This window comes from Pogona vitticeps, chromosome 12, assembly GCF_051106095.1.
Source record: "Pogona vitticeps strain Pit_001003342236 chromosome 12, PviZW2.1, whole genome shotgun sequence".
Taxonomy (NCBI): Eukaryota; Metazoa; Chordata; class Lepidosauria; order Squamata; family Agamidae; genus Pogona; species Pogona vitticeps.
The window spans coordinates 22,385,496-22,411,976 of record NC_135794.1 but is presented as its reverse complement, the minus strand read 5'-3'; the positions used below and the strand labels follow the sequence as shown (position 1 = coordinate 22,411,976).

General features: G+C 47.5%; 2 protein-coding genes across 6 annotated transcripts in view; one reads left to right on the top strand and one right to left on the bottom strand.

Annotated features, from left to right (window-relative positions):
- The window catches only part of POLG (DNA polymerase gamma, catalytic subunit), a 20,871-nt gene extending 5,729 nt beyond the window's left edge, over positions 1-15,142 (top strand). For all 3 annotated transcript variants that reach the window (XM_020781707.3, XM_020781711.3, XM_020781708.3), the window contains exons 5-23: positions 299-445; positions 1,370-1,449; positions 2,366-2,548; positions 3,353-3,507; positions 3,967-4,090; positions 4,653-4,880; positions 5,543-5,663; positions 5,991-6,056; positions 6,268-6,372; positions 6,545-6,705; positions 8,177-8,230; positions 8,325-8,442; positions 9,103-9,238; positions 9,858-10,104; positions 10,995-11,117; positions 11,673-11,838; positions 12,408-12,616; positions 13,961-14,121; positions 14,710-15,142. In XM_020781707.3, coding sequence (XP_020637366.3) covers positions 299-445; positions 1,370-1,449; positions 2,366-2,548; positions 3,353-3,507; positions 3,967-4,090; positions 4,653-4,880; positions 5,543-5,663; positions 5,991-6,056; positions 6,268-6,372; positions 6,545-6,705; positions 8,177-8,230; positions 8,325-8,442; positions 9,103-9,238; positions 9,858-10,104; positions 10,995-11,117; positions 11,673-11,838; positions 12,408-12,616; positions 13,961-14,121; positions 14,710-14,774 — 2,649 coding nt within the window. In that variant the 3' untranslated portion in view covers positions 14,775-15,142. The remainder of the gene's footprint in view (positions 1-298; positions 446-1,369; positions 1,450-2,365; positions 2,549-3,352; positions 3,508-3,966; positions 4,091-4,652; positions 4,881-5,542; positions 5,664-5,990; positions 6,057-6,267; positions 6,373-6,544; positions 6,706-8,176; positions 8,231-8,324; positions 8,443-9,102; positions 9,239-9,857; positions 10,105-10,994; positions 11,118-11,672; positions 11,839-12,407; positions 12,617-13,960; positions 14,122-14,709) is intronic.
- Positions 13,172-26,481, bottom strand: part of FANCI (FA complementation group I) — a 26,370-nt gene continuing 13,060 nt past the window's right edge. For 2 of the 3 annotated variants that reach the window (XM_078380918.1, XM_078380919.1), the window contains exons 19-37: positions 26,020-26,088; positions 25,646-25,747; positions 25,114-25,290; positions 24,888-25,009; positions 24,161-24,325; positions 23,859-24,038; positions 23,437-23,603; positions 22,568-22,644; positions 22,227-22,343; positions 21,404-21,455; positions 20,737-20,864; positions 20,127-20,195; positions 19,904-19,994; positions 18,794-18,978; positions 18,361-18,417; positions 18,025-18,084; positions 17,597-17,680; positions 16,860-16,955; positions 15,255-15,783 (exon numbers count right to left, since the gene is read on the bottom strand). In XM_078380918.1, coding sequence (XP_078237044.1) covers positions 15,487-15,783; positions 16,860-16,955; positions 17,597-17,680; positions 18,025-18,084; positions 18,361-18,417; positions 18,794-18,978; positions 19,904-19,994; positions 20,127-20,195; positions 20,737-20,864; positions 21,404-21,455; positions 22,227-22,343; positions 22,568-22,644; positions 23,437-23,603; positions 23,859-24,038; positions 24,161-24,325; positions 24,888-25,009; positions 25,114-25,290; positions 25,646-25,747; positions 26,020-26,088 — 2,295 coding nt within the window. In that variant the 3' untranslated portion in view covers positions 15,255-15,486. Of the gene's footprint in view, positions 15,198-15,254; positions 15,784-16,859; positions 16,956-17,596; positions 17,681-18,024; positions 18,085-18,360; positions 18,418-18,793; positions 18,979-19,903; positions 19,995-20,126; positions 20,196-20,736; positions 20,865-21,403; positions 21,456-22,226; positions 22,344-22,567; positions 22,645-23,436; positions 23,604-23,858; positions 24,039-24,160; positions 24,326-24,887; positions 25,010-25,113; positions 25,291-25,645; positions 25,748-26,019; positions 26,089-26,481 lie in introns of those variants that run through there. The other variant, XM_020781712.3, reaches the window with a different exon arrangement.

Sequence of the window (26,481 nt, the reverse complement as noted above, 5' to 3'; positions counted from 1 at the left end):
TCACTTGGAATTCTAATGAAGAACCTGAGCTGCATTAATAAGCTCCATGTAAGCCTTCCCAGGCTGTCCAGATGTTTTGAACTCATCTTAGGGATGGTGGAAGTTGTAGTGCAAGATCTCTGGTGGGCACCAGGTTGGTGGAGGCTGAATTAATTGATCCACAGGTCTCAAGAAGATCTGTTCTGTTAGATGGCTCAGGATGATTGTATTGTGTGGGAATCTGAGGCTTTTCAGCTTTCTCTCCCAAGGTGGGCTGTGAATTAACTGCTCCTTCTTTGGTTGCCCTTCTTCCTTGCAGATTGCCTCCTGGGACTGGGTGAACATTAGCAGCATCAACAACCTTGTAGATGTCCATGCCTTATATGTCGGGGGTGAGCCCCTGGGAAAAGAAGCCCAGGAACTCTTTGTCAAGGGGAGCATGAGTGACATCAGGCATAACTTCCAGGTGAGGAGGGGGAAATCTTCGGCCCAAGGATTTCTAAAGGAGGGAGTGAAGAGGCCATCAACACCACAAGTTGAGCCCATGGTACCAGTGGGATTGTCAGTGAGAGAAGGGACACCGATTTCTGGCTGAAACTCCATTTGTGTCATGTTTTTGAAGGCAAATGGAGCAAGCCCATTCTAACTGGCCACTGGTTTTAAACGTTAACAGAATATCCCTAGTTCCTTAGTGCGTGTGTGTGTGTGTGGGGGGAACCCAAGTCTCCTACACATACACAGCAAGCATTTTTGTCTCCTCTTCTGATAGAAGATCCTTTACAAAATTACTAGGCAGTTTGGAACTTCCTGTCCTGAACAGTTGCCCATTGTGTTCCATTAATTTCCTTGGTACTTAGAGAAAGTTTTATCAGTAAGGCTCACCATCCCTTAATTGTTTCCACCCAGTAACCTTGCTTTGTTGTTACACTCTAGTCTTTTTTTAATCTCAACCTGGCTGGGCTGGCTGGTCCCTCAGGCTGCCACATACACAAAGCACTCACTCTTTCATTCTTCAGTGGTTAGATTCTTGCTCTTACTTTGGCAGACGGTCCTTGGTTCTGCTGTGCCTCCCGTTCATTCCGTCATGTCCACAAACACCACTCTCACGGCTAAACTCTTCTGCCATCTAGACCAATATTGACAGTGGCTTTCCAAGGTTTTCAGGGAGATTTTTCCTTCACTTTGCCTGGAGGCCCAAGTATCACTTAGTAATCTCTCCTCTTGAGTATTCCATGCTTGGGAATCATAAGGGTCCCATCAAAGAGCTAGCCAGGACTGACCCTGCTTTGTGTGACTCAGAATAGGTTGGCCCTGGTATAAACGTTAGGATTTTTGTGTTTCTATTCTCTCTGTGTGTTTTGTTTGGTGGCTGGGCCGTTTCTCTCCAAAGGACCTGATGAAATATTGCGCCCTTGATGTCCTGGCTACGTATGAAGTATTCCAGGCCCAGCTTCCTATTTTCTTGGACAGGTAAGAAGACTCATCTGTGTTGAGCCCAATTTTGTACAGGGGGTTTGGTGGATCTTGTCACGAGACAGCCTTTCCGAATTAGACAAGAATGTCAGACTGCCTTCTGTGCTCAGGGACACTGTCTGCTACAAGATTGTACAAAAATCCTGTCAGCTTGCATGCTGACAGGGATTCTGGTTTCTCTCCCCTCTTATCAGAGTAACAAGACAACATTTACTTGGCTCCGTCTAGTGATAAAAATGTCACTGTAGATCAGCCAGCAATACAGTTCTGTAAAGACTGGAACACAAGGCAGTACCTCACCAAACACCTTCCAAGTTTGGAAATGACACAAGGGCAGATTCTCCAGAGTTCTGCTCTTCTATCAACCGGTGCAAAAGAACATAATCACACAGACAAAAAGACCGATATCCTTTTATACTTCTTGGTGGGACTTTCCAGAGTAAGCAACAGAGCATGCATAGGAATGCACAAAATAAAAGCTAAGAAAAGCCATACGAGAAAATGAGCTATGCACCTTTCTCTGAAAGGCTGTTTAGACTGCAGGATGGAGAAGTGCTTGATCTGTTGGCACACCTCTGCTTGACCTGACCCAGCAAATGAAAATATAATCTTTAGCTGCTCTTAGGAGATAACATGTTAGTAAACCACCTGTCACAGTGAACATAGCAAATGTGAAGGGAGAACTTCTCCGTGGTGGGTGATAAATCTGTTTACCCCTTGGTGATCCCTATCATATAGTCTCAGCCTTTCATCTGTGTGGACCCATCCTGTGTTCTTTCTGTTGGTCACTACCCTGGCATGACAGCCAGTGTAGAACTCCTTACTTGTTTAAGGTTTATTTAGCATAGGCTAAATAACTTCCTGCCAACTCTGGTTTACCCTTTGTGATTAATCTCTCTTATTTCCACACTAGGTGTCCCCATCCGGTGACGTTTGCTGGAATGCTAGAAATGGGGGTCTCCTACCTGCCCGTCAATCAGAACTGGGAGAGGTACCTGGATGAAGCCCAGCTCACTTACGAGGAACTGCAAAAGGAGATGAAGAAGTCTCTGATGAAGCTAGCTGACGATGCATGCCAACTGCTTCATGAGGAAAGGTGGTGACTCTTAGAAGTACAGCATCATGAAGTGTTTTTTTTGTTTGTTTGTTTTAATAATTTAATGCAGAAGTATACTCTCACTGAAAAACTGGATTTTGGAACCTGCCTCTCCACTGAGGAGTGCAAAATTTTAGAGTAGGAATAAAACATGCAGCTGAAAAATAGCTGCTGGTGGTGCAGCATTCAGACTTTCATCCTGCTGGGCTTCTAAAGGGAAATTTAGATGAAGACAAGATTGTGGTGGCAGGCACAGGTGGAGAAAAGTCTAGTCTCCCCTCTCAGATGATGCTACCTCGCCAAAGAATGCATCCCACCCCCCTCCTCACCTTGGTAGCAGTTCAGTAGATACCTGGGTTCTCAGAATATGATCTCACTAAGTGTTCAGTTTAAAACATAGCTTGCATTGCACTTAACAACAAGTTCTGGAATGAAAAATAACCCAGAAAGGAGAGAGATACAGTGAACAAAATTTAGACTGCAAGGCTTGTGAAAGGCAATACTTCAACAAAGCCGAACATTGCTTAGCGGAGAAATTCAGCTCCCGCTGCTGTAGCTTTGGGAATGTCTCAATAGACTGGGAGTGTGTTGGCACAGAAGCATAGAATGATGGCCTTGGGAAGGGTCTCTAAGGCCATCGAGTCCAGCCCCTGTTGAGGTAAAAAAAAAAAAAACCTTCTGCAAGTCCCTTCCCTGTTCCCCTTCAACTGCTACAGATCAGTGGAAACCTGTTCGGCCCAGATGTTGCTGGTGGTCGTTCTTCAACTTAACCCGGCCTTGTGTTTTGTTTGATGTGCCCACTAGGTACAAAGATGATCCCTGGTTATGGGATCTGGAATGGGACCTCCAGGAATTTAAGCAGAAGAAGAGCAAACCTGTGAGGAAGAAGAAGGATCAAGATGGCAGCGCTGAGCTTCCCAAAGAGGTGGAAAAGACCTCCATGGAGGAGTGGCAGGAAGGTAAAGACGAGTGTTGTAATCATGGACTGTTTTATCTGCCAGCTTGTGGCAAATAGCAGACCCTGGGCCCCACAACCTAGTTGCTGCTTCGTTTCTCTCCCTCTTTCTCTCCCTGCCTTACCTAGAGGCAAGAAGGGAGAGAGAGAACCAAGGAATTGAGGAACCTGCCTTATCCTGGATCAGAACTTAGAACCCTCTGATTTAATATTGACTACACGGATGGACTGCTGGTCTCTAGGAACATTTTCAATGCTTCAGTTAGATACAAAGGTTGAACCTGGGCCCCTTGTGTATGTGTAACATGTTTTCTGGCAGTGAATTGGGCCAGGTTTTGAATAATCGTGATGAGGTGCAGTCTTTGTTCTTGTGATGTGCGGTATGTCTACTTAAGAATAGTCTTGCCCTCCTTGTGGTTCAAGCACCCCTTTAAAAATGCCTTTTCCTGTTGTTGTGAGATAGATCCTGGTCCCCCAACTGAAGAGGAGGAGCAGAGCATCCCCCAAAGTCAGCTGTGCCTGGAGCGCCTGAAGGAGACGGTGGCTTTGCAGCCCAAGAAAATTCAGCATCTACCTGGCCATCCAGGGTATGTTGCTCGATGGAGTCTCTTGGTTGACGGCAACTTTTTCAGGGCTGTGGTTCATCTCCTGCACTGGACTGTCTTGTGCCATTATGGATCTGCCGTGCGCCCTCTCTCCCACTATTAGGAAATTAGATTGCATTGATATGCTGTGCTTGGGGCTGCCCTTGAAGACAGTTGCCAGACCTTAGTTGGTTCAAAACACCACTTCCAGATGTCTAACTAGAGCCTGTAGACCAGATTTTACTGCCCCAGTTCTTTTATTATTTGCATTTATTTCTGTACTTGTTTGTAGCTCTTAACCTTTGACATTTTGAATGTCCTGGGACCCAGGTATTGTGATCAGCTTCTGAGCGTGTTCTTTTAAGTTCCCTTTTGCTGCTGAAATTAGAGTTCATTACCGTAACTACCAGGATTCTGGCCAGTATTTTTATCCTGAAAATCAGTCAGGGCAGCTAATAATGATACCAAGCTCTGGAAAAAAAAAAAAACCCAAAGTAACATACGTAAGTCGCTGACATAAAATGGATTTTTATTTAGTGTGACATCCGCTTTTCTTCCAACATAGGTGGTACCGTAAGCTGTGTCTGCGGGTGGATGATCCCGCCTGGGTGCCTGGGCCTAGCCTCATCAGCCTTCAGATGAGAATGACTCCAAAGCTCATGAGGCTGACTTGGGATGGCTTCCCACTGCATTACTCTGAGAAATACGGATGGGGCTACCTGGTGCCAGGAAGGAAGGATAATCTGCCGGAGTGTGCTTCAGACAGTGAAACACTGCCCACATGCCCTTTCAGGTAAGCAGAATCAGGAGGGCTTTCCAAGGAAGTGAAAGCAACACATTTACGAGTGTCTAATAATAATATTGAATAGACTGTTCCTGCTGAACATCTTGCTTTGTATTGTTAGAAGCAAGAGAGAGAGAGAGAGAGAAAGAGGTCCCTCAGAAATTATTAATTATTTAAATTGTTGGCTTTGAGAGAGAAAATGCAGACCCAAGAAGAGTTTACTGCACTTTATCAGTGATTCCGTTTGCAAGTGTCCTCTCTATCCCTTGAAGCGGTCTCTTCTCTGCCAGGCTCATGTGCTGCCCGTGGACAATGCCACAGCATCGCCTGTCACCAGGAAGCTAGGAAAGAACTCGAGGCCTCTCCCTTTCTTCACTTCCTGCTATTTGTAATGCCCTTAATTTGGGGCTTACATTTAAGGTGGAAAGGCAGGTGAAGTTTGTGGGTTTGATTTTCTTTGGTTGACGGTGACTGGATGCCAAGGCCCCTGCATCCTTGAAAGAGAAGCCGGTGCTTTAATCAATGTGTTTATGCTGATTGCCCCCATCTTCCCAGTGAAGGAAGACTTGGGATGGCTTTGCAGTCAAGATCAAGAAAGAGAAAGGCAGGACGTGGTTATGGCTCAGCTGCCTGGAATTCAGTGAACGAGACGTTTCCTTCTCCCCCTGTAGGGTTATTGAGCATCTGTACAGGAAACACTGTAAGAGGAAAGGCAAAGAGCAGCCCATCTCGCTGGGGGCCCCAGTGGAAGAAGAGTTCGTGTGGACAGACCAGAGCGCTTTCTGGCAGAAGGTACAACTTGAGTGTCTCAGAGATGAGCGGCATAATTAGTAGAATTAGGCAGGGCCATTCTTCCTAGGTGGTGCCATTTTCTGTAGCAGGGGGAGAATAGAATACTTGATTGCCTTTCCATTTGTTCTAAACGAGGCAGCTCCCTGAACTTAGAAAACAAGGCTAGAACACAGGCTGATTTTCTACCTGCAATTATTTTCCTTTTTTTTTCATGTGTAGAAATTCCAGGGAAAGCTGCTCTTGTTCAGATAAAGGGTGGTGTGACTAGATATAGTGGGGAAGAGAAAGGACTTTGCATGTTAAAGATATCTCCTTCCTCCACGTCAGGTTGAGGAACTTGGCCGCCTGGAGATGGACATAGATGCGAATGGTGTCACCCCGCAAGTGAGGCAGGTAATGTCATACCTTATCAAAGGGAGCAAGTCAATCCTTGTATGCTTGCTGGTTTTTTTTTCTTTTTTTTTCTTTTTTCTTTTGCTTTTAAATGCTATTTTAATGAATTAAGCCGCCTTGGGTCTTTTTGGGAAGAAAGGCAGGAGGCAAATATTTTAAAATAATAATAGTCATTAAGTGCAGCTAAACCCGCACCGGATTCTCCCAACAGGAAGAGGCGGAATCCGCCAAGAGCCGTCCTGACTTCCATCATGGCAACGGGCCGTACAATGAGGTCAACATCCCCGGGTGCTGGTTTTTCAGGTTGCCTCACAAGGTAAGTGTGAAGTGACTTCAGCAAGGTGCTCCTTGTTCTTGTTGGGAATGAGTGGTTAGCTGTACTTAACAAGCCTCGTTTGTGATAGGCGGTTGATGTTTCACCCACACAGTCCTCTTCTTTACACACTGGTCATCAGATAAACACACACCCCCTTCTTTTCTGTCACAAGGATGGGAGCAGCAACAATGTTGGCAGCCCCTTTGCCAAGGACTTCCTGCCCAAGATGGAGGATGGCACTCTAGAAGCAGGCATCGGGACCACAGACGGTACTCGAGCTCTTGAAATCAACAAGAAGATCTCCTTCTGGCGAAATGCCCAGAAACGAATCAGGTGAGGCCCCCCTCCACTCCCAAATTCAGCTGCAGGATTGCGTGGTCTTGCAGCTGTCTCTTCCTGATTACTGAGTTTTGAGGTCTCCAGTCTCCCTTCCTCTCTCTGGTTTCACATTCTGTTTCCCAAACCTCAGCACATCTGCTTCTTTTGCCATGAGCTTTTCAGCATACACGCTTCTTGCCAAACATAATTATTTTAATTTCCCCCAAAAAAATGTTGGACAGTAAAATGCAGTTCGGGGCATGCACAGCTGGAGAGCTTACCCTAACTGTATTTTGGAGTTCATGTATAACAAGCTTGGGTGAATTTTGCAAACGCCCAGCAATGAAACGTAGCCTCCCTCCTTTTGGGACCTATATAAACGTATTGCAGTATTGCTCATCATAGTATTTAGGATGGTGGTTTAATTTAAGAAATTGTCATATAATATTCCTACAGCACTGGCAGCAGTTACACAAATTCTGAATATTATCAGTCTCTCACACAGTGCGCATTCATGCCCACACACAGAGATATATGTAACAGCAAGTGTTCGAACTGTGGATAATGTTTTTTCTTAATACTACTGTGTAGATTAGATCGAGAGACCCAAGATCATTTGGTTAACTTGGGAGACATATAACAATAGCAGAGCACAATTTTCCAGCCCGTTCCTTATGGTTCAAGCCCACTACCAATCATTACGTAGGAGGTTGACATGGAGTATGTCAAGGGAGGTGGGGACGGAGATGGTAAAGGATTTGGAACCCCATTGGCATAGTTGAGGGGGAAGGTTTAGGGTTAGCCTGGAGCAGAAAAGATGGGCAGTGGAGGTGAGAGCCATCTTCAGAGGTATGAAGGGCTTCATGTAGTGGTTTTGTTCCGGTGGCTCCAGAGGGTGAGAGGCAAGCTTGTGAAATCCACTGACAACAAGAGAGATTTCCACTAAACATTAAGAGGAGTTTCCTGACTGCAGGAGCTGTTTGGTTGAGGAATGGACTGCTTCAAGGTGATGGGTTCTCCTTTATGGGAGGTTTTAAAACCAAGGTTGGACGGTCATCTCTCAGGGGCAGTTGAGCTGTGGGCGTTCTGCTTTAGATTAGATGATTCCAGGGGTCCCTTCTGGCTGGACAGTTGGACACGGAAAGGCTCCCAAAGGTTGTTTTTCTCCTCAATTGTGAACAACACTCCTTATAGAGTTTCAGGTCACCATAAAAAGGCAGGCCACTCACCTGCTCCTCCTCAGTTTACTGAAAAATTAGGGAAGAAAAACTTCTGCTTATGGGTGGCAGGAAAAATATGAAAGGTTCAGTCTCATGATGGGCTGTATAGCGCCATGGGTTAAGTGCTCCAAAAAAATCTGTTCCTGGGAGAAGTTAAAACTGGAGATCGAGCCTGCTCTCACAAGCAGGGATGGATTGAGGCAAAACCGTTAGTCTTGTCTTCTGCTCTATTTGCATTTCAACGTTACTTTTTCCTTCCCTGCCAGTTCCCAGATGGTGGTGTGGCTAAAGAAAGGAGAGCTGCCTCGATCCGTGACCAGGTACTTAAGTGGGCATCTTTTCTTGCCCAGTGTTGCTGCTCTTATTTATGTATTTGCTGTTCTTTAGCTCAGACTTCACTGCTCTCTTTTCTAGGCACACAGACTATGACGAAGAGAACCGCTACGGGGCCATCTTGCCACAGGTGGTCACCGCTGGGACAATAACCCGTCGAGCTGTGGAGCCCACCTGGCTAACAGCGAGCAATGCGAGAGTATGTATATCCCGCCTATTAAAATTGAGATCTCTTCCTCCTCTCTCCCCCTCTCAGTTTCTCTGTCCCTTCTTTAATTGATAAATTGACAGAAACAGAAGCCACTTTGCAGAGACTTCATTAGTCCATCCATTCATTATTCAAAAGCCCATTGTCTTCATTCACTGTTTCTTCATTCCTGGCGTCGATGCCGAGGTCTAGTCCCGAGCCGAGCATGTTGCGTCTGTTTGGCTGCAGTAGCTGCGCATGGCAGGCATATATCAATAGTTGTGCGTCTCTTATCAATAAAAGTGGTAAGCAGCTTGGGTCGATGCCGCCTGAAACAAGTTGCTTCCTCGCACTCTCTGGCAGGGCAGCCCGAGGTTCCTGCGCAGAATCAAAATATACATGTTTCTTACACTGCAGACTGTTAAAAAAAAGAGAGAAAGAAAAGTTTTTAAAAAGTGGAAACGGAACAGATAGAGCAGTGTAAAGGGAGCTCATTTACCGCCGCGGTGGTTAAGATAAAATAAAGTAACAAAAATTCTATGGTTCCACTTGCTTGGAGTGGAAGCCTGCCATCTGGCAAAACAGCGTCATGGAAGGGAACTCTTTAAGGGAGGCAAAGGGGTTGATTGAGGAACGTGGTGAGAACAGAAAACATGAATCCGTGTTTTGCAGGCCGACCGTGTGGGCAGTGAGCTGAAGGCCATGGTTCAGGTGCCACCTGGCTATCACCTGGTCGGGGCCGATGTCGACTCCCAGGAACTTTGGATCGCTGCTGTCTTGGGCGAAGCACATTTTGCTGGCATGCACGGTGAGTGGCTCCATTCCCCGCAGCCCTCCCTTCCTCGGTATCTGGCAGTCAAAGATAGACCACCTGCGAACATGGAAGTTCTGCTTCACCATCACCGCTAGTACCAAACGATACCTCTCTGTCTTCCCCACTCTTTCCTCTCCCTTCCTTCCTTAAAGGCTGTTTGTAGCAGTTATACACTGAATGTTGTTGAAATGTGTTGAAATGTTGAAATTAAACTGCATGGGCGAGATTTCTCTTATTTTGCTTGGCTTTGTCCCATTTGTTTCAGGGGAGAGATGAGGTGGTATAATTTTGTGTGTGTGTGTGTGTGTGTGTGTGTGTGTGTGTGTGTGTGTGTGTGTGTGTGTGTGTGTGTGTGTGTGTGTGTGTGTGTGTGTGTGTGAGTGTGAGAGAGAGAGAGAGAGAGAGAGAGAGAGAGAGAGAGAGAGAGAGAGAATATATATATCCTTTTGTCAGGCATCTGTGTAAGAATAAAACTAGAATCCCTTTGGATTAAAAAATAAAACTGAGACACTGAGCTGAAGTCTGCATCCCATGACTTTTTTTTTTTTGCTCACACATGCACAAAATTACAAATACAAATTAGTCTCTCTCTCTCTCTCTCTCTCTCTCTCAGGTTGCACAGCGTTTGGCTGGATGACCCTCCAGGGGAAGAAGAGCAACGGCACAGACTTGCACAGCAAAACCGCCTCCACTGTTGGGATCAGCCGAGAACATGCCAAAGTGTTTAACTACGGGCGTATTTATGGGGCCGGGCAGCCCTTCGCCGAGCGCCTTCTCATGCAGTTCAACCACCGCCTGACGGAGCAGCAGGCCAATGAAAAGGCTCGGCAGATGTATGCCGTCACCAAGGGCATTCGGCGGTAAGGCTCTTGGCAACGCATCACCCACTGTTAAAGTTGTCGGATATTGTCTGGTGGAAACTGGAAGTGCACATTTTGATTCAGTCCAAAATCCTGTTGATCACAGACACTTTGAGTGAACCGGATTGATATACTTGTAAACAAGTCTGTTTTAATTTAAAACTTAAGTCCGAATAAAAGCTAAAGAAAGTAAGTGCTACATGGAGAGAAGCTTTCTGCTTAGGTTTTGAGGTAAGAATGGTGGCTTTCCTCTCCTCAGTGGATGTCCTATTGCAGCACCTGCACCAGCCCCCTTGGCAAGGAAAGTGTGTCTTTTTTCCTGGAAACCATGGCTTCTCTTCATGTGCAGACATGTGCCTGCGATTAATGTGGATTTGTGTCATTACAGTTTATTTATGGGACATGCCAGGAAGGAGCATGTCCATCTCTGCAGCTTATTCAGGACCTTGAGAAGTTCTGTTTTAACCTCAAGTTTGCTTTTCCAAAGAAAAGGTGTTCAGCAGCGAGCGACCCACACAACCGCGGCAGCCTTCCCTATTCATAAGGGAAAATGCTGGGAATTTTGGCATGCTGCAAGATGGGCTGATTGATACTTCAGTGCGCTAAGACTGAGGCCTTGATCAACCTGGCTAAGGACTTGGAACAGGGAGGAAATGGGGTGAAAATGTTATATATTGAGAACAAGAAAGGTCTTTCCGGCCCAGAGCGTGTGATTTAGTTTCCAACAATTCACCCCAGGAGCCATTTGCTGTTCTTGGGAAACCTTCCTGCATTGCTTTTTCTTGGCTCCAGCTGGTAGGAGATGCTTTGCTTTAAAAGCTGTGCAAGATAACCTTTGTGGGACTTTTCCTTCCATCCTTTTCATTGTCCATTTCATCCTCCTCTTGTAGCTGCCACCTGTCGGAGGAAGGAGAATGGCTGGTGAACGCGCTGGGCATCCCCGTGGAAAGAGGGGAGGATGGCTCCGTGTCCTTGGAAGACGTGCGGAAGATACGTAAAGAAGCAAGGAGACGGTATCGGGAGGATTTTGATTTTTGTGATAGCCAGTTATGCTCTTTTAACCACAGAAACAAAATAAAAATTACCAAACATCTGTGCCAGGTTTAAGACTAAAAACACAGGATGGCACGTGGACATTTTGCTCAGTTTTCCTCATTGGGAGTGAAGGTGGAAGGGTCTCTGGGGGTCATTCAAGTTTGATTTCTTCTCACTGCTGTTCATACCCACCAGTCCTTGTGGCTTCTGGGATTCACCTTTTTAATCACTTTAAAAGCCATATATCAAGAAGCCTCCTTCACCAGCCCCGCTTTGTTTTTGCGTAAGATGTATTCGTTTCTGTATGTATCGTTTTGCTGTGATATTTGACTCGTCAGGTCTGTGGCATTCCAGGAGAAGATACGCAGTCACTTGATTGTTTTTTCCCCCTTATTACTCCAAGGATTTTTCTAGGCCCTGGCCTGTTCACAGATTTGATTTGCTGAAGCTCTTCCCTTTTCGGCTTGCCTTTCTGTGCTGTAGACGGCACCCTCAACGAGTCCACCTCTCAGCCCTCTTCCTTTTTCTCCCAGGTCTCCCAAGAAATGGAATGTGGTGCGCCAGCAAGTGTGGGCCGACGGGACAGAGTCTGAAATGTTCAACAAGCTGGAAAGCATCGCCATGTCAGACTCTCCCTCCACCCCTGTGCTGGGCTGTCGCATCAGCAGAGCGTTGGAACCGGCTGCTGTCAAGGGAGAGGTGTGGCATTCATTGGACTCCTTTTCAGTCACATTTGTCAAAGCATTGATATGGATGCAAGTTTGTGTGTGGGTGTGTGTGTGTGTTTTTCCTTGATGGGGATTACTCCACAGAGCACACAGGAGTATCTCATATCATTGTGTATGCTGAGAGAGGACAGGATGTGTTGTTCCCCCCACACACACCAGTGCCAATGCATGGTTGGGAAAGACCGGAACCTAAAGTAAAACACATGTTGAAGCTCCTGTAAGCCTTTTTTGGCAGCTTTTCCTCCAGTGTTAAAGGCTTGAGCTGTATTGCAAGTGTTTATTGTCCGTGGTGAATAAAAAAAGGCCTGTAAACAACAAAGCCAGGGGAGTTTTACTAAACAAAGTAGCAGATGAGATAGTAACACTTCTATGGCCAACTGTCTCTCTCTCTCTCTCTCTCTCTGTGTGTGTGTTTTGTTTGTAGGCTTCCTACATGTGATGTGGGAAACTTTTATCAGGCTGTAGAGAGTAGCCAAGAAAGGTGAATCTGGCTCTCTTCCAGTAGGAACAAGGATAGAGATGTATCTTATTTCCTTCCAGTTTGTCACCAGCAGAGTGAACTGGGTGGTCCAGAGCTCGGCAGTGGATTACCTGCACCTGATGCTCGTGTCGATGAAATGGCTCTTTGAGGAGTACGGCATTGAGGGACGTTTCTGCATCAGCATCCACGACGAGGTGCGCTACCTGGTCCAGAGCGAGGACCGCTATCGGGCGGCTCTAGCCTTGCAGATCACCAACCTCCTCACACGGTAAGGACCGCCGCAGTCCTGTCTTTTTGATAGCCTGAGGCGAGGCCATGGTTCAGCCGGAAGAAGCCAGGATCGTGGAAAACATCCATTGGCGGTCAGTAAGTCAGGCAGCCATTCGTACGAGCAATCTAAAACATTTCAAGTTAATGAAGGAAGGGGCCTAAAAGATGCATGCTAAAGACTCTGAATCAAAGTAGATATCACATCCTCTAGGAGGGATGAACGGCCAAATGAGTTTTCCTAAACCTTTGGTACGGTTTCAGACTTGCAGCAACCGGGTAAGACGTGGCTAGTGCCAGCAATATGGACACTGAACGTGGTACCTGTTGAGAGAGGGGAGGACCAGGACGGTGTGATTTATGAATCTGCTGCGGAGTTTTTAGACTAGAGGGTGTTTGATCATGCTGAATAATGGCCTTTTGCATTCGTAGTTCTCGCAAGGATTTATTTTTGGAGATGATCTTCATTTCCAAGAATATGTGCAAGATCAGAAACTAAACCAATAGGGTTTATTCTGGTACTTTTTTGGTTTTCTAAAATGAGCAAGGCAAGGCAGCCAGTTCTGTTCTTCTTTATTTGTTTACAGTCGTTAGCAACAGCTCTTGACAGTCAAATTATGGCGAAAGAGAGGAAAGAAGAGCACAAATTAAATTTTCCTGCATGTGCCGCTGCAGTAATTTTAACAGATCCACTGAAACTGTAATAAGAGTTGTCACAGTGTCAATAAACAGGAGAAGAAAATGACAAAATTCACAGAAGGAACACGCGAGGGCTAGATTATCATGGTAGGGAACCAAAGTTTAATATTCATGCTGTCAGCCAAAAACTATTCCCCAGAACCATTTTCCCCACCCATGTAGAAGAACAGGAACTGCTAGAAGCAAAAGAGCATCACAGGATGCAAAGGCCATGGTTCAGAAATCATCCACCCTAGAGGGAGGCACTGCTTGCCTGTTTTGTATAGCTTTGTGGAGGATTAGTGGGAGGATATATCTGGTGCACTGGGAAAATACATGGCTGCATAAGGGACGGAGAGCCACCGTTGCAAGTTCTTGTGTCAGATTTCAGGGTACTCAAGGCGTTTACATTGAATAAATACTTCTTTGTGGGTGGTTGAAATGTGCTTCGTCTGAACCTTTTTCTCAAAACAAGAGGAAAACAACCAAATCTCCTATCAGGTATCTATGTTAGAAATTTAGTTATTTATCATAGGCTATAAAGACATGTGCCAGACTGGGCCTGTGACGGTTAGGAGACCCTGAGCCTGTCCCCTGTCTTATGGGAAAGGAGAAGAACGGCTTGAGGATAATATACATCCCCGTGTGGGTTGTCTGCATTTCCTAGGTGTATGTTTGCCTATAAGCTGGGCCTTGGAGATCTGCCTCAGTCAGTGGCCTTTTTCAGCGCCGTGGACATTGACCAGTGCTTAAGGAAAGAAGTAACGATGGACTGCATCACTCCGTCTAACCCCAGAGGGATGGAAAGGAAATACAACATCCCCCAGGGTGAGTAGAGTGTCGCCCTGCTCTGCAGACGAAGCTCGTACAAAGAGCAAGGCCCCTTTTCTTCCCTACAGAAAACCATGCCGGCAGAGGCCCCCATGCTTGGCTTCTTCCCATTCTTGTTTTATAAACACTAGGTTGTGCTAGAGATTTATTTCTCCTGCCTTGTGATAACGGTCCCAAAAGGCATGGGCTGCTTGATAAACATCTGGCTTGCTCTTTCAATCCAGCAGTTTTCTCTCATTACCGGTCATTACTGATGGCTCTTTACACCTGAGCACTACAGGCACGTCAGGCCGACCGCTTCTCACCTAAGTGGGAGCTACGCGCTCAGCGCTTGACATAACCGCCTTCTAATTGGTGCAAATGAAGGGGTATTTAAACCGCTGATAACTAAAGCTTGCAGTATTTTTTTTACTGATCTACAGTTGTGGCTTCAGGTTCCAACTAGGACACCTTGGCAAGAAACCGACTCAGTGTCACACATTCTATTAAAAAAGGACCTTGCTCACAGGAACCTTTTAAAAGAAATGTTTAAAATAAAACCTCCGGGTGAAATGCTATGTAACGACTCTTATTTATTCTTTTTAGGTGACGCTCTGGATATATATCGACTTCTCGAGTTAACCAAAGGCTCACTGAAGAAAGGAAACTAGGGATTAAGGCTTCAGGCAGCTAACAAACCTCTCGTCTCAGGGAATCTGCCTGGCAGAAGTCTCTTAAAGCCCGCTCACCAGCCTTTTCTTTTCCCTCAGAGAAGACAGAGAACGACAGGGATACCAACAGCCTCTGGATGCTGTGGTGACTCTCAGAAAGTGTTGAGGGGAAGAGAGGGGACAGGCTGGTGCCCTCTCGGACTTACAAGCGTGCAGGGGATCGTATGCAATACAAACGGCAAGCAGACCAGTTCTGCTGTGCTGTCCATTAAGTCCCATGTTCAATAGCCTGTGTCTATCGCTGCTATGCTGCTATGTGACTGGAGCAAAACCATCATCCAGAAAATAAACGGCATTTTTTCATTTTTTCCGTTGTCTCTTTTTCTTGGGTTCCTGGCTGTCGGATTGTGCCGATGCAATGCTCTAAAATAAATTTAAACGCTTCCATTAAAAGTTGTTAGACATCGAAAGCAGCTGCGATTAGATTCAATTGAAACAAAGTCGAAGGACAAAATACGCAAGAGGCTTTCCAATGAGCTGCTGAAGCGATCGAGGACTCATAGATTTCTCCTTGGGCAAAGCCAAGGCCCGCTCTGCCAGATCTCTTGCAATCTGCTCTGTTTGCTGCCTCAGCTTTAAAAAAAATTGCTTGGTGGGGAAGAGACAGAAAGGCAGAGCGTCACGTGCCCTCCCCTTTAAACTGTCTGAACGTTCATCTCTTTTCCCTCCCATCTAATTCTGCTTGCCAGGCGGCAGGCAGCCCATCCCACTGGCATCCATGGTTTACTTCAACCCTGGCTGGATTTACAAACAGAGTATCTTTCTCTCGGCGAGAAAAAGCAGCCCTTTTCCATTTTTCCCTTTCAAAGACATATATGCTGACCTGCTCGTTGTCAGGATCATTCTCTGCATCCTCAGCATTCTGTTCCTGAAGGGCGCTCTCGAGTGTAGAGACGTTAATGCGGAAATCCCGGGAAGTGCTCAGTTTCATATACTGCATCAGGTTGACCTGCAGTAGCCGGAAAGGATGGGTGGAGGTTAAAAGGCCACCTTCCAGATATATGAATGTAGGGAGAAGTTTTTTTTTAAAAAAAAAAATTAGCTGGCTCAAAAATCTGTTATATACGACCAGATACCCCTCACCCTAAGACCGACACTTGAAAGAGAGCACTTCACTCGAACTACAGAGATCATTTATTTCTGTAGACAATGGGAACAGTATTCTCTGAAGTCTTAATAGCATCTCACCTGTTTCACTAAGCTATGGTTTCTCTGGAGCGCTCTTTACAACGGGTTTAGAACCTTTGGGAAATCCAGGATGGCTGCCGCTGTGGACCGCCGACTGGAAACCTACAGGGAACCTCAACGTTCCTGGCTAAGACCAGTAATCGCTCTAAAGAACCCCATCTCTCCGTAAGAGCTTCCCCAAGGTTCAAGAACACCAAGGGGGGGGGGGTCGTCTCTCATTTTTGTGACCCTCCTGAGATCACACAAGAGAGGCTGCTCCCTGGCTGGGCAACTCCCTTCCGCATGGGGCGACGCTGCCCCCCCTTCCCCGGCCTCCTTCCACCGGCAGGCAAAAACTTTTCTGTTCAGGCAGGCTTGTCGTAAGCGACGAGCTGCAAAAAAAGCCACTTTAATCGGGGCGGATGCTGCACTCACATTTTATCTTATTTTTTTGTTCAGTGGCTTTTGAAATACATTTTTTAAAAAATACTCTATATTTTAGCTGCATTGTCTTTTAAACTTTTGTAAGTGGCCTTGAGTCCTTTTATTGGGAGAAAAGTGATATATAAATAAAGCAATGCATCGTTTGCAGAGATGGAAACTTCTTTTTGTGTTTTGATTTTTAAGAGCTGTAACTAATATTTCTGACATGGTATATCAGGACTCCTAATTATATACAGGTAGGCAAATGAAAAACAAACTCCCCTTCCAAGACGACCTGTGGGTAGTTGCCAGGGCGCTATTTAAGTTCAGCTTGTGTTATATTGCAGTTTGTTCACCTCGTTACTGAGCATTAATTACAATGGTGTATTTTTTTAAAAAAAAATTGCAAACATATCTTTTAGAACAGAATTTTACCTTTGACTTTTTAGAAAGGTGGATCAGGAAATTCTCGTATTGTTCAATTGCAAAGATCAAGTTTGGAATTGGCTTCGTTTCTCGCAACACTTTGGCCTACAGGAGGAGAGGAAACGAACCTATTAAACTTTGGTTAGAGACACACACAAGCGATAAGACCTCACAGCAAACTAATTTTATAGTTCGTCATGGTGAATTCGTACGTCCCATCATGCTAACCACTAGGAAATCTCTGAGCCGTGAATGTCAGCGCTTGATCTTCGGGAGAGTCTGAACGGAGACCCCCTGAATGACAGAGGCGCACAGCCAGGCAGGCCTTTCCGTGGCTGAACGATTCCTTTTATCCACCCTCCCAGTTCAATTTTTACTTTAGATCCGCCTGTTTTTGCTCTCTTCCTGGCTTCTCTGCCGTCCTGGACGTGCAGACAGTTCTCCCACGTGACCTCTGCACTGGGATCCAATCTTCCTTTCTCTCTCCGCTGTTCAGAAGATCTATGCAGTGCCAACCTAAAGATTCCATCCGAAGTACACCTCAGCGAAATCCAGAGAACTGCACAGCCCAGAAAACACTGAAGGGCCAAATACATCTCTGCCTGAGCATGACATACAGTATCCTGAAGTGAAAGCATGTAGATTTCTTGCTTGTTGACTACACCACCACCACCACCCCAATTGCTATGTGGGGAATTGGTGCCCTTTGGAATAAAAGCGAGGGAAAGTTTAACCGCTGTACCTACCATGACGGTGGACACCTCTGCGGCTGCTTTCTCCTTTTTCTTTTTCTTTTCCCCTGCAGAACTCAAGGTTTCACTTTGGATGTCCTGAAACGTTAAAACCAGGAAGAAAAAGACATTTCGGCTGTTAGGAAGGGAGAAGCTTGGGGGAGAGGAAGATCGGGGAAGAGGACCGGATGCTCATTCGGAATGAGCGGCGTAAATGAACGCCCCCCTATCTGCGCAGTCGACTTAACATTGCTCTGCGAAGCTCAAGGCAGCACCTGTAAGGTTCCCGGGGTTACCTAGCCAGACACAGATCAACCCTAAACCTGGCTGGCTTCAAGCAAGATGGGACACCACCTCTGCTTTCTGGCACAGCAGACGGAACTGGGAACTGGAAGCATGAAACGGGACACCCTCCTCTCTTCTGCCCTGTTCTTCGGCCTTACCTGTACGTAGGTGATGAAGGCATAACACTGGGGGGTCAAGTGGGAACCGGAGAGTCTAACCTAGAGAGAAGTGAAATGGAGATCTTTCCACAGGAGCAATTTTGGAAGAGGTAGATGTGTGAGACTCTGCTAGCATATCAGGTAAAAGACAGAAGAAAAAGAAAAACTGAAAAAGACAAAAATGTGGTGGCACCTTAAAGAGGGTTATATTTTAAGGTGAGCTTCCTCAGGCCTTTTCTTCCACCGCAATAATGGAAACACACACACACACTCTCACACATACATACGTATACATACAAAAGGCATCCACTAATATTACTGTAACGTAAGACTCACCAGTTTTTCGAAGCGTCCTGGAATCCCCCCGGTTGTGCTTCGACACACTTGAATATACTAGAACAATGCAAGAGGACGTGGGGGTTCAGCAAGAAAATTCTCCTTGTGAGTAAACCCAGCTTGCCTCAAAAGGGTTGCCCTTGGATCTCAGTCTAGAGAGGCCAATACGGCCACCTCCCTCTCATCTTTCCGGGGGGGGGGGGGGATGTTTTCATGTTGTATGTCATTGGCACACAAAACAGGGGCCACCCCTCCCAAACAGAGAAGACAGAATTTCTTCTCTCCAGATTTCATGCTACAAAATTAATTGAATTTTTTTTTTTTACCGTGTGGCATGCTTTTAAATTTTTAATCTGAAAGGTCTCATCTGTAAAAATTGGGCCCTTGAACCTCTAGCCTCTTCCTCTCCCACCAAAGGGGGGGGGATACTCACATATTTTACAAGGGCTGTCAGAATGGCATACACCTTGCCGACGCTCCTCAGCAGCGTGTCCACACAGCTCCCTGCAGGCAAGGCGGCTTGGAGCAGCTCGTGGTAAGCGGTGAGAAGCGTCCCCAGCTGACGGAGGATGGCCTTTTCTAAGGGCTGCGTCTGGTTGGCTGCTTGAGAGGCGTCGTCTACCAAAAAAAAAAAAAAATGAAAATAAAAATAAAGAAGAGAGAGGAAATCTTGCAACAAACAAAAGATATCAGTGCTGTAAATCTCGGCTTAGTAAGTCTACCACCTGTTTTGGACAAAGCTATAATCTTCAAGACTCGGGCACAGAATGGTGTTCCCTCACTGCTGACGGGAAGATTAGGTCAAGAGCTAGCAGCAGCTTAAGGTGGGGCGGGCAGAGGGTTACTCAGGAGTCATGGTTAGGTCTCCGGGTGAGTCGTTGATCAGCAGGGCAGCCAAACTCCCAAGCCGTGAATGAGTGAGGCAAGAGTAAGATGTCGGCTCAAGATAGGAGGATGCTGTGGAGTCCTCCCAAACTCATCAGGGCCTCAAAAGCATCCCGGAGACGACTCGAGGCCAATTCTAGTTCCTCCTTGGACGAGTTTCCTTACAGGGCTGCCCAGAAGTGGAGGAGAGACGATCTGAAGACCTACAACTATTCACTGAAAGGACCCGATTTCCCCATTGAAAGGATGTGTGCATTTTAACTTGTTTGCAGGTCGGTTTTCACCCAGCATTTGCTGAATGTGTGTTTTCGTCTTCATACTTCGTGTGCTGGCGCTTCTCCACATGTATCTATTGCGTTTGAAATCGGTGGAGGCTGAATGACCCAAGCGGATGAGTCAACCATCAAGTCCAGCCCAGGGCGAAATTAACAGAAAGGCGTGGGGCGCTCAAAGATGAGCCGCCTCCTGGGGCAGAAGATTCTGTGGGCTCCAGCCGGCTTCCCCAGAGCCGTGCAACCTACACGAGCTTGTCCCAAATCAAACCTGATGAGAGCAAGCCTTGGACCCTCCCTCCTTCCAAATGAGCTAGGCGGCTCCCTCCCCCATCCCCACCCCCCCAAAAAACTTATAGGGCAAGAGTGCCTTTTCTCATGTTCACCTGCCGTCTCTGATCCCAAGCAGCTCTTCATTTTATTGACCAGCCAGTCCACGTCTTCCAGGATCTTCTCCGCTTGGCCCAAACTCAGCAACTAAGCAAGAGGGAAAGAGAGCGAGAGTCTTTGGAACAACCTGTGGATGTCAAACCGTGAAAGACGTCACAATGGCCGGAGGGGGAAAGGCTTGGGTGAATCGCCCTTCTTTCCTCCTAGAACCCAACTCACACAAGCCGTAGGCGCTGCCGTCCTGGAGTTCACGATGGCAAAGTGGGACTGATGCTCCACTTCCAGATCCTAAAACCAAAGACACAGGGGAGGAATCGAGATTATTCTCACCCGTCGTCTCCTGCGGATCCTCGCAACCGCCTTCTGAGGAAGGGTTAGAACAAGCGCGAGGGGCTCATTGTCGCTTGGTGATTTTTGTGGCTGAGTGGGGTGTGAGAGGAATCCAGATCTTCCTGGCCCTTCTCTCCCTTTTTTTCCACCTGAAGACCAAATGCCGTTTCACAGAAATTCCCGGAAGCCAACGGCCTATATAGTGTAGGAGTGGGGCCAAAATATCAGCACCCCTCCTCGGCTTAAATCGCTCCTAACTGAAGCTGTAAGAGGAGCATTTCAAATATTTAGAGCAGGAAAATGGCTGAGGCACTGACGTGATGGTGTCAAGGGGAAGAAAGTGTGGCCCTTTCGGGTGCTGGGGTTCCCCTGGCTTCTCTGCAGTTGTTCCCACCATCACATCAAAGAAGGGAGGTTCTCGGGGGGGGGGGCAGCATAAGTAACCCATTGAATGCACGCAGAAGGAACTCAGCCGGAAAGACCCAGTGCGTTCCCTCACCTGGTCGATGTCCCCAAGCTGAGCGTGGATATCCTGGGCAAGCTCACGCAACACAGTGACAGGGCTCTTGACGAGGGCGTGGAGACTGAAGAGCAGGTTCAGCAAACCTCTGCAGCAAGGCGCGTCTTCTGCGGAGAGAGGAAGCACACTGGCAGAAGTTACAGGAAGCCTAGAAACCAGCACTGGGCTCCTTTAAACCCAAAGCCAGCAGACCTGGTGGAAACGTAATGTTGGCCAGGCACCGAAACACAGGGATGTGATCAGGGACGCTTTTAAATGCCTCTTTTGTGTGTGTGTGTGTCGGATAAAATTCGAGGGTTAAGATGCCCTCTTCCATTAGCAACTTTACTAACAAGTGGACCAAACCTGGTACTAACTGTGGGCTTTGGAAGGCAATTTGGCATTGATTAACAAACAGCAGTGCAGGACAAATACTAACCAGTTCTCAAACTGGGATTGTGGAGGACCGTGCTGGGCCACTTTAAGACATTTAGTGGTTCGAAACCCCTCCCGGGCAGCTTTGGGCACCACCTTTAATCCTGTACGGATTTTTTTAATGTATTAAAAAAACAAAATAAAGATCAATGCAAATATTTCTCTGGGTGCCCGCTCGCTTCACAGCTTTCAAGACAGAAGAATCCAATCTAAACCCCGCCAGAATTCTTACCTAAGCCAGTTTCTTTGCAGATCTTGACCACCCAAGACAACAGCTGCAAAAACTAAAGAAAGAGAGGGAGCCGTTTTGCATTAAATCATCTTAAGCATTCTTCCTCTGTCGTCACCTTACAAATCTCCCAGACTGAATTACAGGAGGATCACAAGAACATGAAGGCATCGCCAAAACACGAACTCATAAAAACGGTGGTGATTGCAACGGGGTGCTGTTGTTTCCTCCTCTCCTGCAGCCCTTGTTTCTAAAGGTTTCTGTGGGGGCAGCAGGACCCTAAACTCCTGCTTGATGGAGGTGAAGACGGAAGTTCACCTTATCGGTTTCTTTGGCCTGAACAAAAGCACAGCTCTTTACATGTCTGAAAAGCCCCTTTTTATGTGTGTTAAAGGCAAGTTTAAAAGCATGAGAAGCTAAGACATAATTGAGTGGCATCTCTGAAGAGCCGCGGGCACATCCGAGAGTTTGGACTGAAGGCTCACCTAGATCATGAAAGGGCAGAAAACAGATCCGCGGCACAGAAGACGCCCTAGTAGGGCCTTGAAAAAGTGGGTTGGAAAAATAAAAAAAATAAACTCCCAAGACCTCCCAGCCATGCACAGCCTATTGCAGGCATGAGGGACGAGTTCTTAGAAGGAACACAACTTCAGTATCCTCATTTTTGCCCTGATAAAAGACAGGGTGATAAGGGAGGGCCTTGCTCTGTTTCAAAAACCTTACAAGCTGAACTCGAGACCCCTGGAGCTGACGGATCTACTGGCATGGGTCCCTCCACCTTTTGCAGGCCTGCTCTTTCCTCTTCTCAAGCAACTGCAAGAGATACCTGGGAGGAAGAGGGTTCCAAGAGTTTGGAAAGCGTGGCTAGAATGCTGATCAGCAGAAGGGCTTCTCTACTGTTGAAGTCATCTTCAGCGCTATTCAGTTGGTTCACCAATGATCTCTAGGGGGGGAGAAAGAATAGGAGGTCACGAAAACAACACCAGGAGAAAGCACGGAGAAGAGGAAAGAATGAAATCAGATAGCAGCACCTGGAGCGTTCTTCACTGGCCTGCTCCTGAGGAGCATTACTTAAATTAGAGGGCAGCCACTGGACCCTCAACCTTCCCAGTTAGAGTGAATTCTTTCTGTCAACTCAGCCCCAGCCACATCCTTTCTATAGTTTACCTGGAACTGCCGAATCTGGAAGTTGACTTTCTCGGTCACATTCACAGCTGCATCCTCAGCCTCTTCATTTGATGTATCTGGTCAGAGAGAAACAAAGCAATGTCACAAAGGCCCAACGTTGAGCCCGGGAGTGAAGGATTCAAGATAAAAGGAACACGGAGAAGCTGCAGTGATGCATCACCAATGTGGTTTTTTGAGTCTGGTCTGCTGTGATGGGCACACCTACCTCTCCTAACAAGGTACGATTTACAAAACTGCCACAAACCACAGTCTGAATTCCTAACCTTCCAGACTCTGGGGGGGTGGCTTCTCTCTGGCTTCTTGCTTTCACAGCCCACCCTATAAGAAGAAATGACCAAAGGGGGTAGAGAGAAGGAAACCGGAAGTGTAGAAGACAAGCTGGGGTTGGTTTGGTCAATTCACGAGCTAAGCTACAAACCAAGGTTTATGGTGAAGTCCCAACAGATATCATGAAGAGAAATGGTGAAGGCTTGGCCCAGCCAGAACTTGGAATGAGCTATTGAGAATCACAGCTTGGCCATCTGAGTTTCAAGCTGGGTTTTGCCACTCCACCCTTCCTGCCTCTGACTTGGCATCTAGAATATAGTAGTGACGGCATGAGAGGCTTTGCCCTAGAAGCCGATGCTGGGATTGGGGTACCACCAGAGAGAAGACCCTTGCCTCTTACAGCCATAAGCAACACATAGCTAGCAGGGGGAAACAAAGAGAAAAAGCTGAAATAGAGCTTTTTATCTGAGGGGCAGATTCACATGGAAAGGGCAGTCTTCTATACCATCTGGTTACAGATCACGAGTCAATGGTCACGAACCCATGCTTTGCAACATTTCTAGGCCACCGTGAATCCTTACCGAGGGCCTGAAGAAACTGCGGGATCTTTGTCGGATAAAGCTGCTGCACTGCGTTAAAGATCCGATGCAAACCCTCCAAGCACGAGAGCGAGATGCTTTTTCCTTTTTCCTTCTTCCCTGACTCTTCAGCTGCTGTCGGGATTGAAGTGTATCTCCACAGGAGGACTCTGCGGGGGGGGGGGGGCGGAGGGGGGAAGAGGAAAGTGGAGGGCCAGCAAACTTAGTAGCCAAGCGCGATGGTTATCGGTTGCCTCTAAATAGAGAGAGGCGATCTGCTCAGAATCTAATACTAGTTCAGTTTCCAAGAACCCTTCCGGGTTTTTGAATGTTTTGCTTCTAAGCAACAAGCCTGAGCTAGTTTTAAATGCTAGCCTTCATGGGGGACACACCAAAGCCTCTGGTCCGCAAGGCACGCGACTGACCGAGTGATTTTGCAGATGCTCTGGAACATCTTCTCTGGGTTCTGCCCATCCGGCCCGTCCGTCTGGCCCGTCTCCTCCAACTGCTGCACTTTCTGCAGGGCGACACCGACGGCGTAGCGCAGGAAGTCGCTGCTGGAGCGCAAAACCGCCAGGCTCTCCTCCCGGCTCTGGGAGTTGTCCCTACAAGGGTCAGAAGGAAGCGGATTCTTGGGGGAGATCCCCGTGGGCCAAAAGGACAAGGAGGACGAGAATCCATGAAGCCCTTCTCTCTCTCTCTCTCTCTCAACCCCTCCGCTCCTCACCTGAAGAGGCTGGTAAGCAAGGTGCACACAAAACCCATAGAAAGGAAACTCCGGGCCATTTTGCTTGCTGATGGGGGCTTGTTCTTTCCAGCTTTCTCCCTGAGGATGTCGCCCAGTTTGGTGTAACACTTGAACAGGCCCAGGACATCTTCAGAACTGCTCTTGCTGCAACACAGAGGAGCCAAAGGTGAAAACACGCGGCTTGAGACGAGCAGGCAGAATGAAAGAGACCACCAAGGGGGTGGGTGGCCTTGGAAGCAGGCTGGACGCCACCGCCTTGTCTTTCTCTCTCTCTCTGCCCTCCCACACAAACTATGTGCAAGGGAGAGGTTGCCATTCCCTCCTCCTGTTTATTGACTGGGAAGAGGAACATGGTGGCACTGCGGGTTAAACTGCAGAAGCCTCTGTGCTGCAAGGTCGGAAGACCAGCCATCATAAGATCAAATTCACGCAGCAGAGTGAGCTCCCATCGCTTGTCCCAGCTCCTGCCAACCTAGCCACTCAAAAGCATGTAAAAATGCAAGTAGATAAATAGGTACCACCTCGGTGGGAAGGTAACGGCATTCTGTGTCTAGTCGCGCTGGCCACGTGACCACGGAAACAGTCTACGGACAAACGCTGGCTCTACGGCTTGGAAACAGGGATGAGCACCGCGCCCGACTGGACTCAATGTCAAGGGGAACCTTTACCTTTTACCTAAGGCTGAGAAGAGAAACGGGCTCCTGACCTGAACTCCCCTGTGATAAAGTTGTACTCCATCAGGACTTCACAGACGCCCATCACTAAAATGGCGTAGATGTTGTTCTTCAAACCCACGCCGGTCGATGGAGAAAAGTCGGCCGACTTATCCTGAGCATCAAACACAAAAGCAAATCAGACCTGCTCTCCCGGCCCTCCCCCACCCACCCCGAGAAAGGGAGCCCTTCCCTTCCTGCTCTTGCTTCTCCCGTTACCAGTTCGAAATCTTCCAGTTCGCTCTTGATCATTCGGCGGGTGATGGACTGCAGCATCTCCTCCAGGTCTTGCTGCAAGCTCTCCTCCTCCTCCTCTTCCTCCTCCGCCTGTCGACGCAGGCTTGAAGTGCTCTTATACCAGACAAGACAGTGCTGGACGCAGCCAAGGAGGTGAGCCTGGAGGAAGCAGCCATGCGTTGCTGGGCTGTTTGTTCAGGCACCGGGATCAGGGCCCTGTGATGGGCTGGTGGTGGTCAAATAGGGCTTTAACCCTTGGCCTCCCACTGCCTCCCCAGTTCGAATGGATTTCCTGCACCTGTCGTCTGCCAAAAAACCCGCTCTCCTTCTCCCCTTTCGCACCGGGGGGTGACTCCCCTTCCATGGTGAATGGAAACTCATGGGTGGTTTGGTATAAAGAGATCTGCCATTTAAGGGGAAAGGCGCTGACGTAGGTCAGAGACAGAAAGGCAGGCATCAGCACCCCTGGAAATGCATTTAGGAAAGCCATTATTTCCCCATCCCTTTCTCTCACCAAAGGTTCCTGCAGGAAGATTTGGTCCTTCTGAGCCAGGATGCACCCTTCAAGTTTTATCGGGGGCAGCAGGTCACGTTCCGCCTCATAATATTGCTTCATCTGCCAAAATAAATGAGGAATAATTTTTTTTCTTTAAAAAGAAGATCCACACTTCCTAAAGGCTCATCCTGACAACAGACACATGTCAATTCCCTCCACTTCTTTCCTGGTCCAGTGCCCACCACCTTAACCATTTTCTCCAAACCTTGCGGATCAGAATGGAAAAGTGGAAGCAGAAAACCCTGTCAAGAACACAGGAGCCCCCGAAGCACACACGCGGAGTGCCGAACGAGATACGTTATGTCTGTGAGGCTTTAATCTCTTTCCTTTACCTGAGACAGCAGCATCTCCAGAATGGATGTGCTCAGCTGAGAATTTCGACGCAGCACATCATAGAAACCCTACGAACGGAGGAAAGGAAAATAAAAGTGTCAGTGTTGGGGGGGGGGGGAGAGACTTTTTTAAAAAGTTATGCCAGCCTGAATGCAACTGCGTAAATCGCAAGCTCACAAGCTGCCGATGGCACTCCTCGTTAGTCACACGACTCGGTGCACAAAAGGGATAAAAGCAGCCGCTCCATAACGAGCAGTGATGGGCAGCTGTGATTTACACCGCTGCACTTAATGCCAGTGTAATTAACCAACAAAATTTTGGCGGACGGCTCCAGCTCTGCCCTTAGTAACAGTCCAGGCGGTTCAGGGCGCACGACGAAAGCAGCAGAACCATCGGGTAATTTGAGTGCACGGGCGACTTTATTGGAGCTGAACCATTTCCCGCAGGCGGGCAGAGGCCGA